Source organism: Colius striatus, chromosome 11 (genome assembly GCF_028858725.1).
Source record: "Colius striatus isolate bColStr4 chromosome 11, bColStr4.1.hap1, whole genome shotgun sequence".
In the NCBI taxonomy this organism is placed as follows: Eukaryota; Metazoa; Chordata; class Aves; order Coliiformes; family Coliidae; genus Colius; species Colius striatus.
In genome coordinates, this window is record NC_084769.1 from 22,876,468 (window position 1) to 22,889,850 (window position 13,383).

At 39.3% G+C, this 13,383-nt stretch overlaps 1 protein-coding gene across 1 annotated transcript; it reads left to right on the top strand.

Annotated features, from left to right (window-relative positions):
- The first annotated feature begins 230 nt into the window (after nucleotides 1–230).
- LOC104556169 (plasma membrane ascorbate-dependent reductase CYBRD1) lies at nucleotides 231–12,723 on the top strand. The gene is made up of 4 exons (XM_062004675.1): nucleotides 231–639; nucleotides 7,674–7,882; nucleotides 10,915–11,069; nucleotides 11,279–12,723. Exons 1-4 carry the CDS (start codon nucleotides 453–455, stop codon nucleotides 11,577–11,579), a joined length of 852 nt encoding a protein of 283 aa, XP_061860659.1. The 5' UTR covers nucleotides 231–452; the 3' UTR covers nucleotides 11,580–12,723.
- The last annotated feature ends 660 nt before the right edge of the window (nucleotides 12,724–13,383 follow it).

Genomic DNA, 13,383 nt, shown 5'->3' on the forward strand with positions numbered 1-13,383 from the left:
GTGCTGGCTTATCTGTACGGCAGGGCTATAAGTTCCTGCCGCTCCTCGGAGCTTTCGCGCCGCACAGCCACCAATCTCCACCGCAGCCCTGTGCACAACACCCGCGAGCACCGACTCCCTTACGCCAGTGCCGGGGGAGCGAGGGGAGTCGGGGGACCGGCGCCCTGGCAGCGGACCGGCGGACACACAGACGTCTTTTCTAAGGCGGGGTTCTGAACGCGAGGGAAAGAAACACTCGGCACGCTCGGACAAACTGCTTAAACTGGGGAAAAAAAACAAGCACCACTCTCCTTGCGAAAAAAACAAGGCTGAGGCGGCCGAGTGCCGCTGGCCCGGTGCCGGGAGGGCAGCCGCCGCCGCGGAGGAGGGGCTGGGCGGCCGGGCGGGGTCGGGCCCAGGGTCGGGCTCGGGCAGGCAGAGAAACGGGCGGCGGCGCGCTCGGGGCGCGGAAGATGGAGGACTACGGGCGGTTTTTGGCGTTTCTGGCCGCGGCGCTGCTGGCCGGCTTCGCCTCCGTAGTTTTCTCGCTCGTCTGGGTCTTTCAGTACCGCGGCGGGCTGAGCTGGGACGGCAGCGCGCGCGAGTTCAACTGGCACCCCATCCTCGTCATCACGGGCTTCGTCTTCATCCAGGGCATCGGTGCGGAGGGGGCCCGGGCCCGGGGTGTGCGCGGCGGGGCCGGGGCGTTGGCCGGGGTGGCCGGGGCCGCGGGGCGCGGAGCGGGGCGGCAGCGGGTGTCAGCGGGAGCGAGCGCGGCAGCCTGCGGTGCACCGCCCGGGTGGACCGGGAAAGGCAGCGCTCCTGTCTGAGCAGGGACAAAGAGCGCCTTGTCATAAGCCCAAATGGCTCTACCGGGTGGGTTTTTTTCTGCAAGCACTTGTTTACCCTGGCCTGGGACTGCCTTTGCGTTTTGAGTAACGGTTGCGAGGTGTGTTTTCCTAGTCAGCCTGAATTTATGCAAGTTGAGAATCGAAATGCTAGAAATGCTGCCCTAGGAAAGTTTTTCTCTCGGCTCCCTCTCTTTTGGCTCTCTCCCATGTCCCAAGAGGAGAAAGGAAAGTTCAATACCACAGAAGTGAGATCCAGGAACGAGGTTTTTGCCAGAGAAAGTGTAGCACCACAAGCATCGTTAGAAGGCGAATTGCCAGCCTAGACTTAGTGTAAATGATTTTGTGAAATACGTCTTTTCATTCATAATTCTGTTGCCTAAGTAACATACAATGATTATGATGTGATGTTATATGGGTTTTTTAGGAGGCTACATGAACTTCTGATAGCACAGAGTTCAGCCTTGAACTTTTAAACGTGTCTCACTATAACATGAAGGTTACCTTTTATCTCATCCCACACAACACCCATGTTAGGTATTAGGTGCAAAGGCTGTTCCTTGAAGCCAACAGGAATGCCAGAGTTTATTACGCTGTTAGTGTAATTGGCTAATCCCAAGAAAATGACTAAATTAAACACACTATAGTTGCTAAGTGATAGCAGTTTAGGAAAGAAAAATACACTGCTCTCAGAAAAAAATTAAAAAAGCAGATAATGAGCACCACAGAGGGTCATATCTAGCCTGCAAATACATTTAAACTAGAGCTAGATATTGCAAAAATAAGGACACTGGGCTGTATGTTAAAAATCCTGACATTTATGTCAATTTATGCTAATGGCAACTAATGGGGAAATTTGATGCAGATAGCAGCTTCCAACAGTATTTTTTTAATAAATTCAATAACAAAATTCTTACTAGTTGCTTGAAAAGAGCTAAGTGAAACGTTAGTAACATCTCCAAGAAAGGCAAATAAAAACTGCAGAGAACAGTGACTGACTTTTTAGGGGAAAGGATAGCAAGTATTTTACTGATTGTAAGTAATTAAGAACCTCTGGAGACTTACAGTATAAATGTAAGTAGGAGTATTCATTCTTTGCAATAGAAGGCAAACTAGAATTTTATCTAGACAAACTTAGTTTTGTGTTTAATAACCTTATTTACATTTGCTTTACCGCTGAATGACACATTGCATTCATCCAGCAAGAAAACTTGTCCAGCATATCCAGACATTCATTCCAGTGGAACATGTTGTTTGCATCACATGTGTGCTCGCTCGATTGCTCTTCAGCAGGAGCCCAGCCAGCCAGAGGCTGGCAGATGCAGGAGTGGGTGGCTGCCTAGCTCTGGCTAAGAAGGAAATGCTGTGATTTGAACACACACTGCAAATTTCATTTTTTCAATAGGGGCGTATTCTCAGCTTATGGCTTCAAGTTAGAAATTGTGATTGAGCAATAATTTTTTGAAGTTGCTTTACATAATATTGCTCAGTAGGTCATGGGAAGTGTAATTCGAGGCTATAAATAAGCAACAAGAAACACCTGTTGACTTTACTAAAATCCACACTACTTTCTGTCATCAAACTACTGTCCTTTATATAAGCATTGACTTTTTGAGAAGGGAGGTTTTCTGCATCTTTTTCCTATTTGTTTTCTTTTAGTTCCTCTGAAACTCTGTTTGTCCCTGTGTCACAGAGTAAAGATGTTGCCTCAAATCTTGTGTCGGTAATGATACATGTGAAGTAAATGGAAGTTACCATAGTTAAAAGAAAGGAATACATGCAAGGAATTCATTGATAATAAGGCATTACTCAGAGAGGAAATCCTATTGTTTAACAAGAAAAACAGACTGAAGGAGTATTGTAGTAACTGAGATGAAATATCAACAGATAACATGCTACCGTGAATCTGATTCAAATTTGGATGACAGAATTAGATACCGCTTTGCACATATACAAGGGAAGGAAGCCTTTTAGCAGTTAAAAGTAGAAAGGAATAGCTAATAAATACCTTAGTTAAATTTGTGTGAAGGATTTGAAATAATGATCAAAACAACTGTTTCCTGAGTCCATTTAAATCTATATAAAGGATAGAAATGTTGTATTGTTGGCTACAGGAGGTGGAAGGGATGACTCTAATAATGTGTATACTGGGAAGTAGATGTGCTTGTTAAGTGTGGTATATATCTTGTCAAGCAGATCAAAAAGCTATAGGCACGTTAATACTAATAGTTACTATTTGTGAATCAGCACCTAATGATACCTGACAAATGATACCCGACAAAACACTGTCAGTGCACAGTAATTGTCCAGTAATTTTCTGCACAAAGATGATTTTCTAGACTTAAAGTGGGAAAAACACAGGCAATAAAAGTCTGTGTGCATATTAGTATTGCAACTTTTCGGAAAAGAATAAGACAGGAAAAAAATGTGAGGAAAAAGTGAGTTCTGAGAAGGGCTTGAAGGAATAACAGTGTGATAGAATGGGTTAAATAAGTAAATAAGGAATTCTGCCTTACTTTACATGTGGAAATATTGAACAATGACTGTAGGCATAGGGCATGCTCCAGAGGTATATTTACATGTTCATGTTTGGTCTGCAAATGATGTTTAGTTCTCTCCCAAAGGACTAATTAAGAAACCCATTATAACATGTAATAAATTATTTTTGAGGATTTCCCATAAGTCATCTATTAAAAAAACCATTTTTCTACAGAGATGTGACAATGTCTGTTGCAGGCTGAGGAGCAGCACGGCTGTCGAAGATTGAATAAGGAGTGAGTCAGAACAAGGGTGGGGCAGTCTTTGTCCTCAGATCAGTCTTCTGATGCTGAGTCACATATGCACTCTAAACATAAAGGTGTAGGTTGATGCTATACATCTTAGAAGATATTTGCACAATTAATATTCCTCATCATATATGATTTAGAAATATATAACTTGTAAACAGATGTAAAACATGGGAACATAGCTTATGTCAGCAATGTGTTAATAAAGGAATACACAGGAATGTTACTGAAGTGTTCTTACAGAGAAAAGAGAAAGTCCTGGTCTGCCACATTATCACATGGTGTCAGACTGTTAATTACATTTCATCTGTATGGATGAATTACCGAAGTGCGTGAGACAATAAAACAGCTCACTGTGGCTGAAATATTCCTACTTTTTTTCCTCCACTTCTCTCTTTCAGCTCTCTTTTTGACTCAGACTTCATCTTCCTACTGGTTTTTTTGGTGTCAATTCTGGCCCTTGTCAGACTCATAAACTAAATTAACTAAGCTAGTAGAAAACTAACACAGCCCCGCCACCCACCCACCCAAAGTACATTTTTTGACAGAATAGAAAATGGAATTATCTGCACAAAGGGTCTCAGAAGTGCCATAGATAGGAGAAGGGAGATGGTGGACAATGTGCAAGTGCAAGGAGGAGTGCAAATATATTTTAAAGTAACCACAGTCTTTAATCTTGAAATCACAACTAAGTATAATGCTTGCTTTGAATTATCTGACAATTGTATTTCTGCCTGAAACACAGCAAAACGTCTGTTCAAAGGAAAAATAGCTAATTCCTGGAGTTTCTGACATCCAATGGGCTGCAGGATTCTCAAGAATTGGAAGGGCAAAGGATTGATGAGCTATAAGGGTCTCATCACAGGCAGCTTGTGAAGAAGCAGATCTCTTGATGAGCTTAGTTTAAGTCCTTTTGAAATCACAGATGGGCACCTGTCCATTCTGTGTGAAAGTTGTTCCCCAACAATCTAGTGGACATTCAGAACTTGCTGAAGGTAAGCAACAGGACCAGCAAAGAAGGAGAGGAAACAGGACTGAAGAAGAACATTCCTTTCTGACAACTGTGAGGTGCTGTGCAGTGTACCTCCAGTGCACTCACAGAACCACATTGTGTGCCTTCTAAGGTGGAAGGAATCTCACAAACAATCTACGACACCTCACTGCAGCATAGTCAGAAATGCTAGAGAGCTAACTCCAGAATTTTGCATTGTACATTTGGCAAAGAACAGGTGTCCCTTGCCACATACAGGATACTGCAAGATCTCTCTACCCTATATGACACACTTTAAAATCAGAGGTCAAGAGAAGAGCAAGATCTGAATGAAGAAGTTGTGTCTAAGAAGGCCTAGACCATCAGGTCTCCTAACAGACGCAGAGATGCTGCACCTAGAGAAAGTACTTCACAGGACTGCTTTAGCATCTCACCACTAAAAATGCTGCAATTGTGCATGTCCTTTTAACCCAGGCTATTTTAATTTTGAGATGAAATAACACATCACATCTTAGTCAGTTTTAAGAGCTTGCACCACTAAAAGCAGAATCTTCCTCCTTCTTTCCCTTTTGTTCCCCATGTTGTCTAGCACGCTTCTGCTCGTCAGAAAAGCACAGGCTATGACGAAGGCAGGCAGAAACATACAGAAGTGGAACAAAAGTGGTGGTGAGGAGATGAGACTGTGTCTTTTCACAGTGATAAACACTCAAATCACCTCAAGTTGCAATGTGTATCTTCACACATAGCCTTCATGGGACGAGGAATAAACCAGTGGCACCAATTATGGGCTGCAGTGTGTAACAGGCTAATGCATCGTTTTGTTAACAAATGTCCAAGCCATTAGTCTATATTCCTTGCTTTTCTACCATAGTGTTTAGGGGAAACTGCGCAGAAATGTTATGGTCCAGAGAGAGATCAGAGACTGTGTGGATGAGTGACTACTGAGTTTGATAATGATTTTGGAAGTTAAATCAAATAGATGATAGCACTAAGGAAAAAAAAATTATACGATAATTTTAGCCTGGACTTGACCCTCTGAGATGAAAGACTGCAAACTGAGACCAGGACCTTTGCACATCAAATTTATTTCAAGACATACAGAATCCAGTACTCTGCTGCACTTTGAATAAATTATTGACAATACTATGGGCCATGTGGTAAGATGGCGCAAGGAGGATTTGTTAGGAATATCCTCATGGGATGTGGAGGCTTCTTTAGGCCTTTTGTCATACCTGCTCTACAAAACTTAGAAATCATAATCATTAGTACCAAATCAATAATAGTCTGATGAAGGCAATTATTTCTATATTGACAAGATATAAGACTATCATATAACTTTTGGAGAACTGTTGGAGGTGTTCTTGAGCTCAGTGTGCTGAATCACACCTATGTCATAGAGATTAATTACTGTCAAGTTATCTTAAAAACAAGGCTTCTGTCTTCCCGATTTTGTAGGACTTACTGTTGTTACTTTTTAAAACTAGGAAGATGAGAACTACCTAAGTGTTGTATATATTTAAATATTCTAAAGGATACTTTCATTTCACTATTACATTTTCATGTAAAAGGATACATTGATCTAAAATTTGATCATAGTCTGGAACTTTGACTTGGGAACAGTGCTTTCTTTGTGGCTTATTTAGTGCAGTACTGTTTCCTGGCATGCATCCAAATAAACAAAAATATATAACCAGAACTTTGAACTTAATTAGTCACTTATTATCATTCATCACAACATACAGAGTGAGTATCCTGTTTATTTTCCATAACCTGTGGTTTTTGCATAAAAAGCTAGGGTTATGGAGAAGTAATGAGTAAGGCATGAGAATCACTTCAGTAAATCTTTACATTTATCAGGTTTGGTATTTGTTTGTTTTTTTCCCCTGGTGCACATCTGTTTCTTAATGTTTTGAATAAGAACTTTTCTTAAAACCTGTGTATATTCTATTCTTTTGTTCTAGTATAGCTAATTATATATAAAGATTTGAATGTAATTTCATAAGCAGAAACCTTAAATGAGGATGTGATGAATCAGATGAATGAAGCTCAATCTTTTTGCTCAGGCAAGACATTATGGATGTAGGCATTAGCCTTTATTGGTCAGGTGTCTTCATAAATATTTGCCCTCTGTTATCTTAATATACTTATATGCTGTCACACATCCAGAATTACTACCCAGTTTGTGATCAGATGTACCTGGGGCTTCAGCAGTGTAATCTGGTCTGGTCTGTGTGCGTCCCCTGTGGAAAGCCTGGGTCATACAACAGGCAGGGGACAGCTGAGGCAGGGAAGGAGCAGTGGGGACCTTTAGGAAAGGCTTGGCAAGAAGTAGCTCCAGGTGAAGTTATTCTTATAATAACACTTATCTGGAGTTAGATCACTAGAAATTGTTAATTTGTTCAGACTGGGCGGAATACTCTCTGCTAGAGTTATTAATGCAAATATAGGCAAAATCCTCTTACATTTATCTAACATCATTGGAAGAGTTGTGATTGCTAAATCTTTTTCTCTCTTAAATCAGATTATGATTCCCTTATATTCAGTAGCATTTCCCATTTAAAGTAGCCTTATTAATATCAGTGCAATAAATAATTATATAAATTATGCAACTAGAGAACACCATTATCCAAAGTTGGCAAAGAGAATAAATATTAAAACATAATCTCACATGGTTTCCTACTAGATGGTCTCCTGGATGTAAGAATCAGGTCCTGTTCCTCTGGTCTGAGTAGTAGCAGAAAAATCAAAATCCTGTGCAGAATCCCCCCTGTTAGATTAATTTAAGGAAAGAGGAAAAGATGACACCAAGTGTTCTTTTTTTGGAACACACAAGTTTGGGTTTTTTGAAATTATGAACAAATCTCTCTAAAAGCTTTACTTAAGCCTCAGTTGTCTATTTGGAGTATGCTATGTGTAGGAGAAAAAGCCTTTTAATAGACTTTTTTTTAAGTATTAAAGGTTGTATTTTCCTGTCATTTACAATGGAAATGTATGAATGATGCATGATTATTACAATGTGAGAGAAGATATCCTGTAAGGCATAAAATCTTGTTTCTGTTCTTTCTTCAGCTATTGTTGTGTACAGATTGCCCTGGACCTGGAAGTGCAGCAAACTCTTAATGAAGTTCATACATGCTGGATTAAATACCATAGCTATGATTCTTGCAATTGTTTCTATAGTAGCTGCGTTTGAATACCACAATGCCCAGAGCATTCCTAACATGTACAGTCTGCACAGCTGGATTGGGCTGGCTGTTGCTATATTTTATGCTCTCCAGGTAAGAATCTAACTGTATTTATAAACAAGTTGTAAAGTTAAAAAACGTGTTGAGTAATTTGGGCACTATAGGCCCTCACTAATACACTAACTACTCAGACAGCCATTTTACATTCTGTGATTTGGCAAAGTAGCAAATAAATGTAAAAATACTAGATACTTCACTCAAAGGAAAATGTATTTTAAAGCCTATTTTCTTTATTTGCTGGGATAATAGCAGTTTATATACTATTCAGTTATACAGTAGCTTGTTTCTAAGCTCTATAAACTGCTGAGGTTAAAGCAAGTGATTTGGTTTGTTGGCAGCATATTTACAGTTAGAGCTTTTATTAATGAAGTTTCAAGTGAAGTAATTGTTTTTCTTTTTCTCCAGCTACCATAATTTTGAGTAGTCATTTCTTGGCCTAAAGACTTTTGTTTATCAGCAGAACAAGTACAGCAGGGAACAGTGCAGATCTAAAGGCTCTGACATCTGAATGAGCTACTATTGGCTAACTTGTTTTCTTGAATCAGCAAAACATGCTGGATTTGCACACATAAATATTTGTGTGCATGCTTTTAACTGCTACTATTGGCAGAGGATTAGAGTTACTATTATCTAAAATGAGCTAACTTAGTATGCCTTGCATTTGGCATAGAATAAGAGGCATGCCCTGACATTTACAGACATTTCTGCATATATATTCTGAATTCCCTATGTTGTATTATTACATCAAGGAATTTTATTTTGTTCCTTCAAATTGTGATGGTTTGTTTGGGTTTTTTGCCAAAACGCTAAAAAGAAAATAATAAGACTTAATTATCTCTTATGAGGAGCAGATAAGGGAGCTGGGGTTATTTAGCCTAGAGAAGAGGAGGCTGAGAGGAGACATGATCATTCTCTATAACTACCTGAAAGATCATTCTCTGTAACTACCTGAAAGGGAGTTGTAGTCAGTCCCTTCTCTCCAGTAATGAATGACAGGACAAGACAAAATGGGTTCAAGTTACACCAGGGGAGGTCTAGACTGGAGATTAGGAAGAAAGTTTTTCACTGACAGGGTTATTAAGCATTGGAACGAGCTGCCCAGGGAGGTGGTAGAGTCACCATCCCTAGAGATTCAAAAGCTGCATAGATGAGGTGCTGAGGGATACAGTTTAGTTTAGTGATGGGCCTGGCAGTGTGAGGTTAATGGTTGGACCTAATGATCTTGAAAGTCTTTTCCAACCACAATGATTCTGTGATTCATGATCAAGCGCAAAAAATCCCCAGCTGAGGGATTTGGGTTCTGAACTTTTATCCTTCACTGCTTAGGCTAGGAGGTACTAGTATTGAAATAATGTTTTCAACACTTAGGAAAAAAAGCATATTGCAGCATTTTTTAGTATATTCTTTCTAGTTGAACAACAGCTAATGAATAATAAGGAACAATGTTAAGGTTTTCCTTGCTTTAATGATGCTGTTACTTCAGGGAAATCTGTGCTGCCACTATATTGAGTATCAGCATTTTTTCGAATGGTTAAGATAAAGAATTGTGAATAAGATCCTATATTCTGCTTTTCATTTTGCCACTATAAACATGATCGATGGCACTTAATGCCTTGCCTGGCTCACGACTGAAACTGTGGTATTACTTCCTTCAAACTGGAATGTAAGACTCCAGCCAGTGGTGGTGTTTGCTAAGTGATTGAGCAGTATCGTTAAGCATAGTCATAAAGTCATATCGCCGTTAATAGCGAAGATGCTTGACATTTGCCAGAAACAGTATGTCAATATAGAAACTATTGTATGACTACAGGAACAATAATGTAAATATGTTGTATTTGAGCCAAGTGTGTGTTAATACAGTATAACACAAGGGCATAAATAGGTCAGACATACAATGGAGACTGTCTCTTGGAAAGTAATGTATCTGAGAAGAAGTACTTTAAGATGATATGAAGCTCAAAATGCGTTCTCACAATGCTGGGACAATAGGAAAAGTAAATTCTCTAATGATGGATTATCTGAACACCCATATATGGTACTGGGAAAACGAATATGAAATACTATGGAATATTTTTCTTAAATGAAAAAAAGAGGAAAAAAGTGCAAAGAAAATCTGGAAAAGTAATTTGAGAGGAGGAAAAACCATCTTCCAATGAAAGACTTAAAAATCTCCAACTGTTCAGCAGATCTAAAGAAGATTAAGACATGACTTGATTACAGTGTATTAAAAAGCTTCCCAGAGAGCAAATACTGGGCTCTTTAATCCAGCATGAAAAGACGAAATAAGGGCTAAGACTGGAAGTTAAAGTGAAATAGAAATTTATGCACTATTTTTAATTTAGCAGCAGGAATGAGGAACAGTAGAACAAACTAAAGAAGCGATGCAACCTCAATATGACTGGGATAGCCTGTGACTGAAACCATGTGACATGATGGGTTATCTTCCATCACAAAATGAGCACTAATGGGAGGATGCATATCCCCTGAATAACTTCACACCACCTACATAACATCTTCACTCTATAAATGCCAGCTGATTGATATAGCGAGATATAGACTAAAGACATACATTCTTCTAAAGACATACACTTTAACTGAAACTCTATTAAGGTAGAATTATTTAGTCTGCTCAAGTCAGAAGGTTAGACTGCCTTCTAATCTTAATTTCTGTGTAAATCCATAACAGAAGCACAGAACAGGACTTGACGAAACTGCAAAAATGTAGCTACTCATACCTTTAATAAATTATTACGGCATTAATGACACAGAAAACTTGTGTTTCCAGTACTTAATTTGGTTGCAGTTCTAGCACTACCAATAAGTTTGGACACTGGTATCGTGTGGAATTGTTTACAAAATATTTCACGTCTGCTTCCCAGATGCCAACCCAGAATTATTGGCTTGATTTTGAAGGGAAATACATTTAAGAAATAAAAATACCAATTATTTTTAAATTTGTACTTGAAGACAACTCAAAATCAAATATTTATGATGATTTTTATTCTGCTTGAGAAATGCTGCTTGCTTCCCAACTAGCTTTAACTATGAATCTGTTTTGTGTTTAGCTTTTCGTGGGTTTTGCCGTCTTTCTGCTCCCTTTTGCTCCAGTTCCTCTCCGAGCAGCCCTCATGCCAATACATGTTTATTCAGGTCTTACCATCTTTGCAACAGTGATTGCAACAGCTCTCATGGGAATCACAGAAAAGCTTATCTTTTCATTGTAAGTATTTTTTTTCCAATTGTCTGTTAAGGCTATTCATTGCAAACGGTACTTCTGTTTGCACTGACTAATAACCGTCTAGTATTGTGACATTTCTTTGGTTTGTTTTGTTCTAAAAAGACTACCTACCTAGTAAGAGACTGCTGTTTTGAGACCAGGATTGTCTTTAAAACAACTGACTTTTTTACATTTTCTTTTCCCTTCCAAAGGCAAAATCCTGCGTATAGTGCATCTCCACCAGAGGCAACTTTTGTCAACTGTCTTGGTCTTTTGCTTGTCATATTTGGTGCAATTATTTTGTGGATGGCAAGCAGACCCCATTGGAAGCGTCCCCCAGAAAAGAATGATGAAGTTCTGCAGCCCATTGGAGGGACTCCTGAAGGCACAGAAGCAGAATCCACAATGACAGATGGTAGCAATGCAGATAAATCTGATCTGAGGATCAATAGTGAAGCAGACAGAAAACAAAACCTCAAATTTGATGAAGCAGGCCAACGATCAACTATGTAAAGAAGATACAGAATAACTATCATACTACCACCCCTCTCCACCCCCTGGTTCCTTCCAATTTAGTTATATTGACATATAATAGATTGAAGTTTTATTTTCAGTATGGCTTACTCAAAGATACCCAAGTTTTCTGCATATGAATTTAAATTCCATTATTTTTATATGCTCAGTCCTCATTTAAAAAATGAGAGTATGAATGACATCACATAATGGGAAAATCACATAACTGGAAAATGCTTTCCATATCACTTCTTAATTTAATACTTATATCTCCTATAGCCATGAAAAGTTAACATGATTGAGACAAAATTTTGCTCTGAGTGACTTTGCAGGTTATGAATCAGCATCATTAAGTATACCACACAGCACAATTTAGTTGGCCACATTTATTTTTTCTGGTAATGTTTACTTTTTTAAAGCCCTTATTTCTCAAGCTGATTAACCCCCTCACCAACTGCTAAGATCTATGGGATTTGAGGTCATTCAGCACTTTGCAGGATTGCACCATTAAAATGTTTAGTCTAAAATTTTTAGTTAAGAAACAAGAAATGAAGCTTTGCCTGAAATCATGAAATGATAAGTTTCTTTTAAATCTTCTTTTTGTTTGTTTGTTTTAAATCAGAATATATCTGTTGACTTTTTTAACCAACTCTACCAAACATATTGTATACAGACAACATTTGGCTTTGGATTATGTGCGATCATTACTGAAATTCAAGGGAATTGTGTATTTCCAAATATGAATGCTTCCAAATGTAGAATTTGTCATATTTGGAAAACTACAGGTACACACTTAGAAAAAATGTGTATCGCTTAAACCAAATTTTCCTTTTATCCTAGAAGGCAGCATTTTACTATCTTTATTTGACTGCACAGTTCCACTGATTTATGGCACTAAACTAGAAAACAGGTTAGAAACTAGAGGAGAATTTTAGCAGTCTCTCAGACAAAAGGAGCCTGAAGACAGAAATGCGTCCTCCAAGAAACAGATGAGCTTTGCTGATTTGCTATTAACTCATTTTTGTATCTCCACACTGGTGTCAAAATCATTATCATCATGAGCATGAAGACATACTTTAGTCTATATGCAAACTATATAAACTATATGATTGTTTACTTTGAAATTAAAATGTTAAATAATGCAGCTTGACTCTCTACTGGCACTTTACTTTTATATCTCTAGTAATGAGACTATTAATGTATTATGCTTGTTGCCACTACTGGCAGCATCACCAGGCCGCCTGCATGGATCACTCAGCCCACCCCCACTGAGGGGACAAGATCACTACATGCATAGTATGGATGATGATTTATTCCAACTAATTGTTTGCACCATGTGCTTTTATCTGCTAACACAAGCACCTCCTTTCACTCCACCCCGTGCCCATCTCTTCTGTACCCTCCACCTCTCACGTTACAACCCAAGATCTTCCAGATGCCTACAACATCTCCCCCTTCCTAAGCTCAATGACTCCAGCATCCTGTGGCATGGGCTGATACATAATGTGTCTGCCCAGCACACATGCTAGCTGAGCCAATTGTGGGAAGATATAAACAGGTGCTGGTTGTGTTCCACTTCACTGCCCAATCTCGCCAATAGCTGAGTGACTCCAGCTGGATCTGCGTCACAGCGAGCACTCCAAAGAACACGTCAACCTTCAAAAGAGACTCAGTAGACTGTTAGACTCATATCTCTGGTCATATTTGTTTTGCCAGGACCTACTGCTAGGTTCCCTCCTTTTCTACAGAAGCATACCCTCAGCCCAGGCATCTAAGCTTCCACCCTGATTCCCACTCCCCAGTG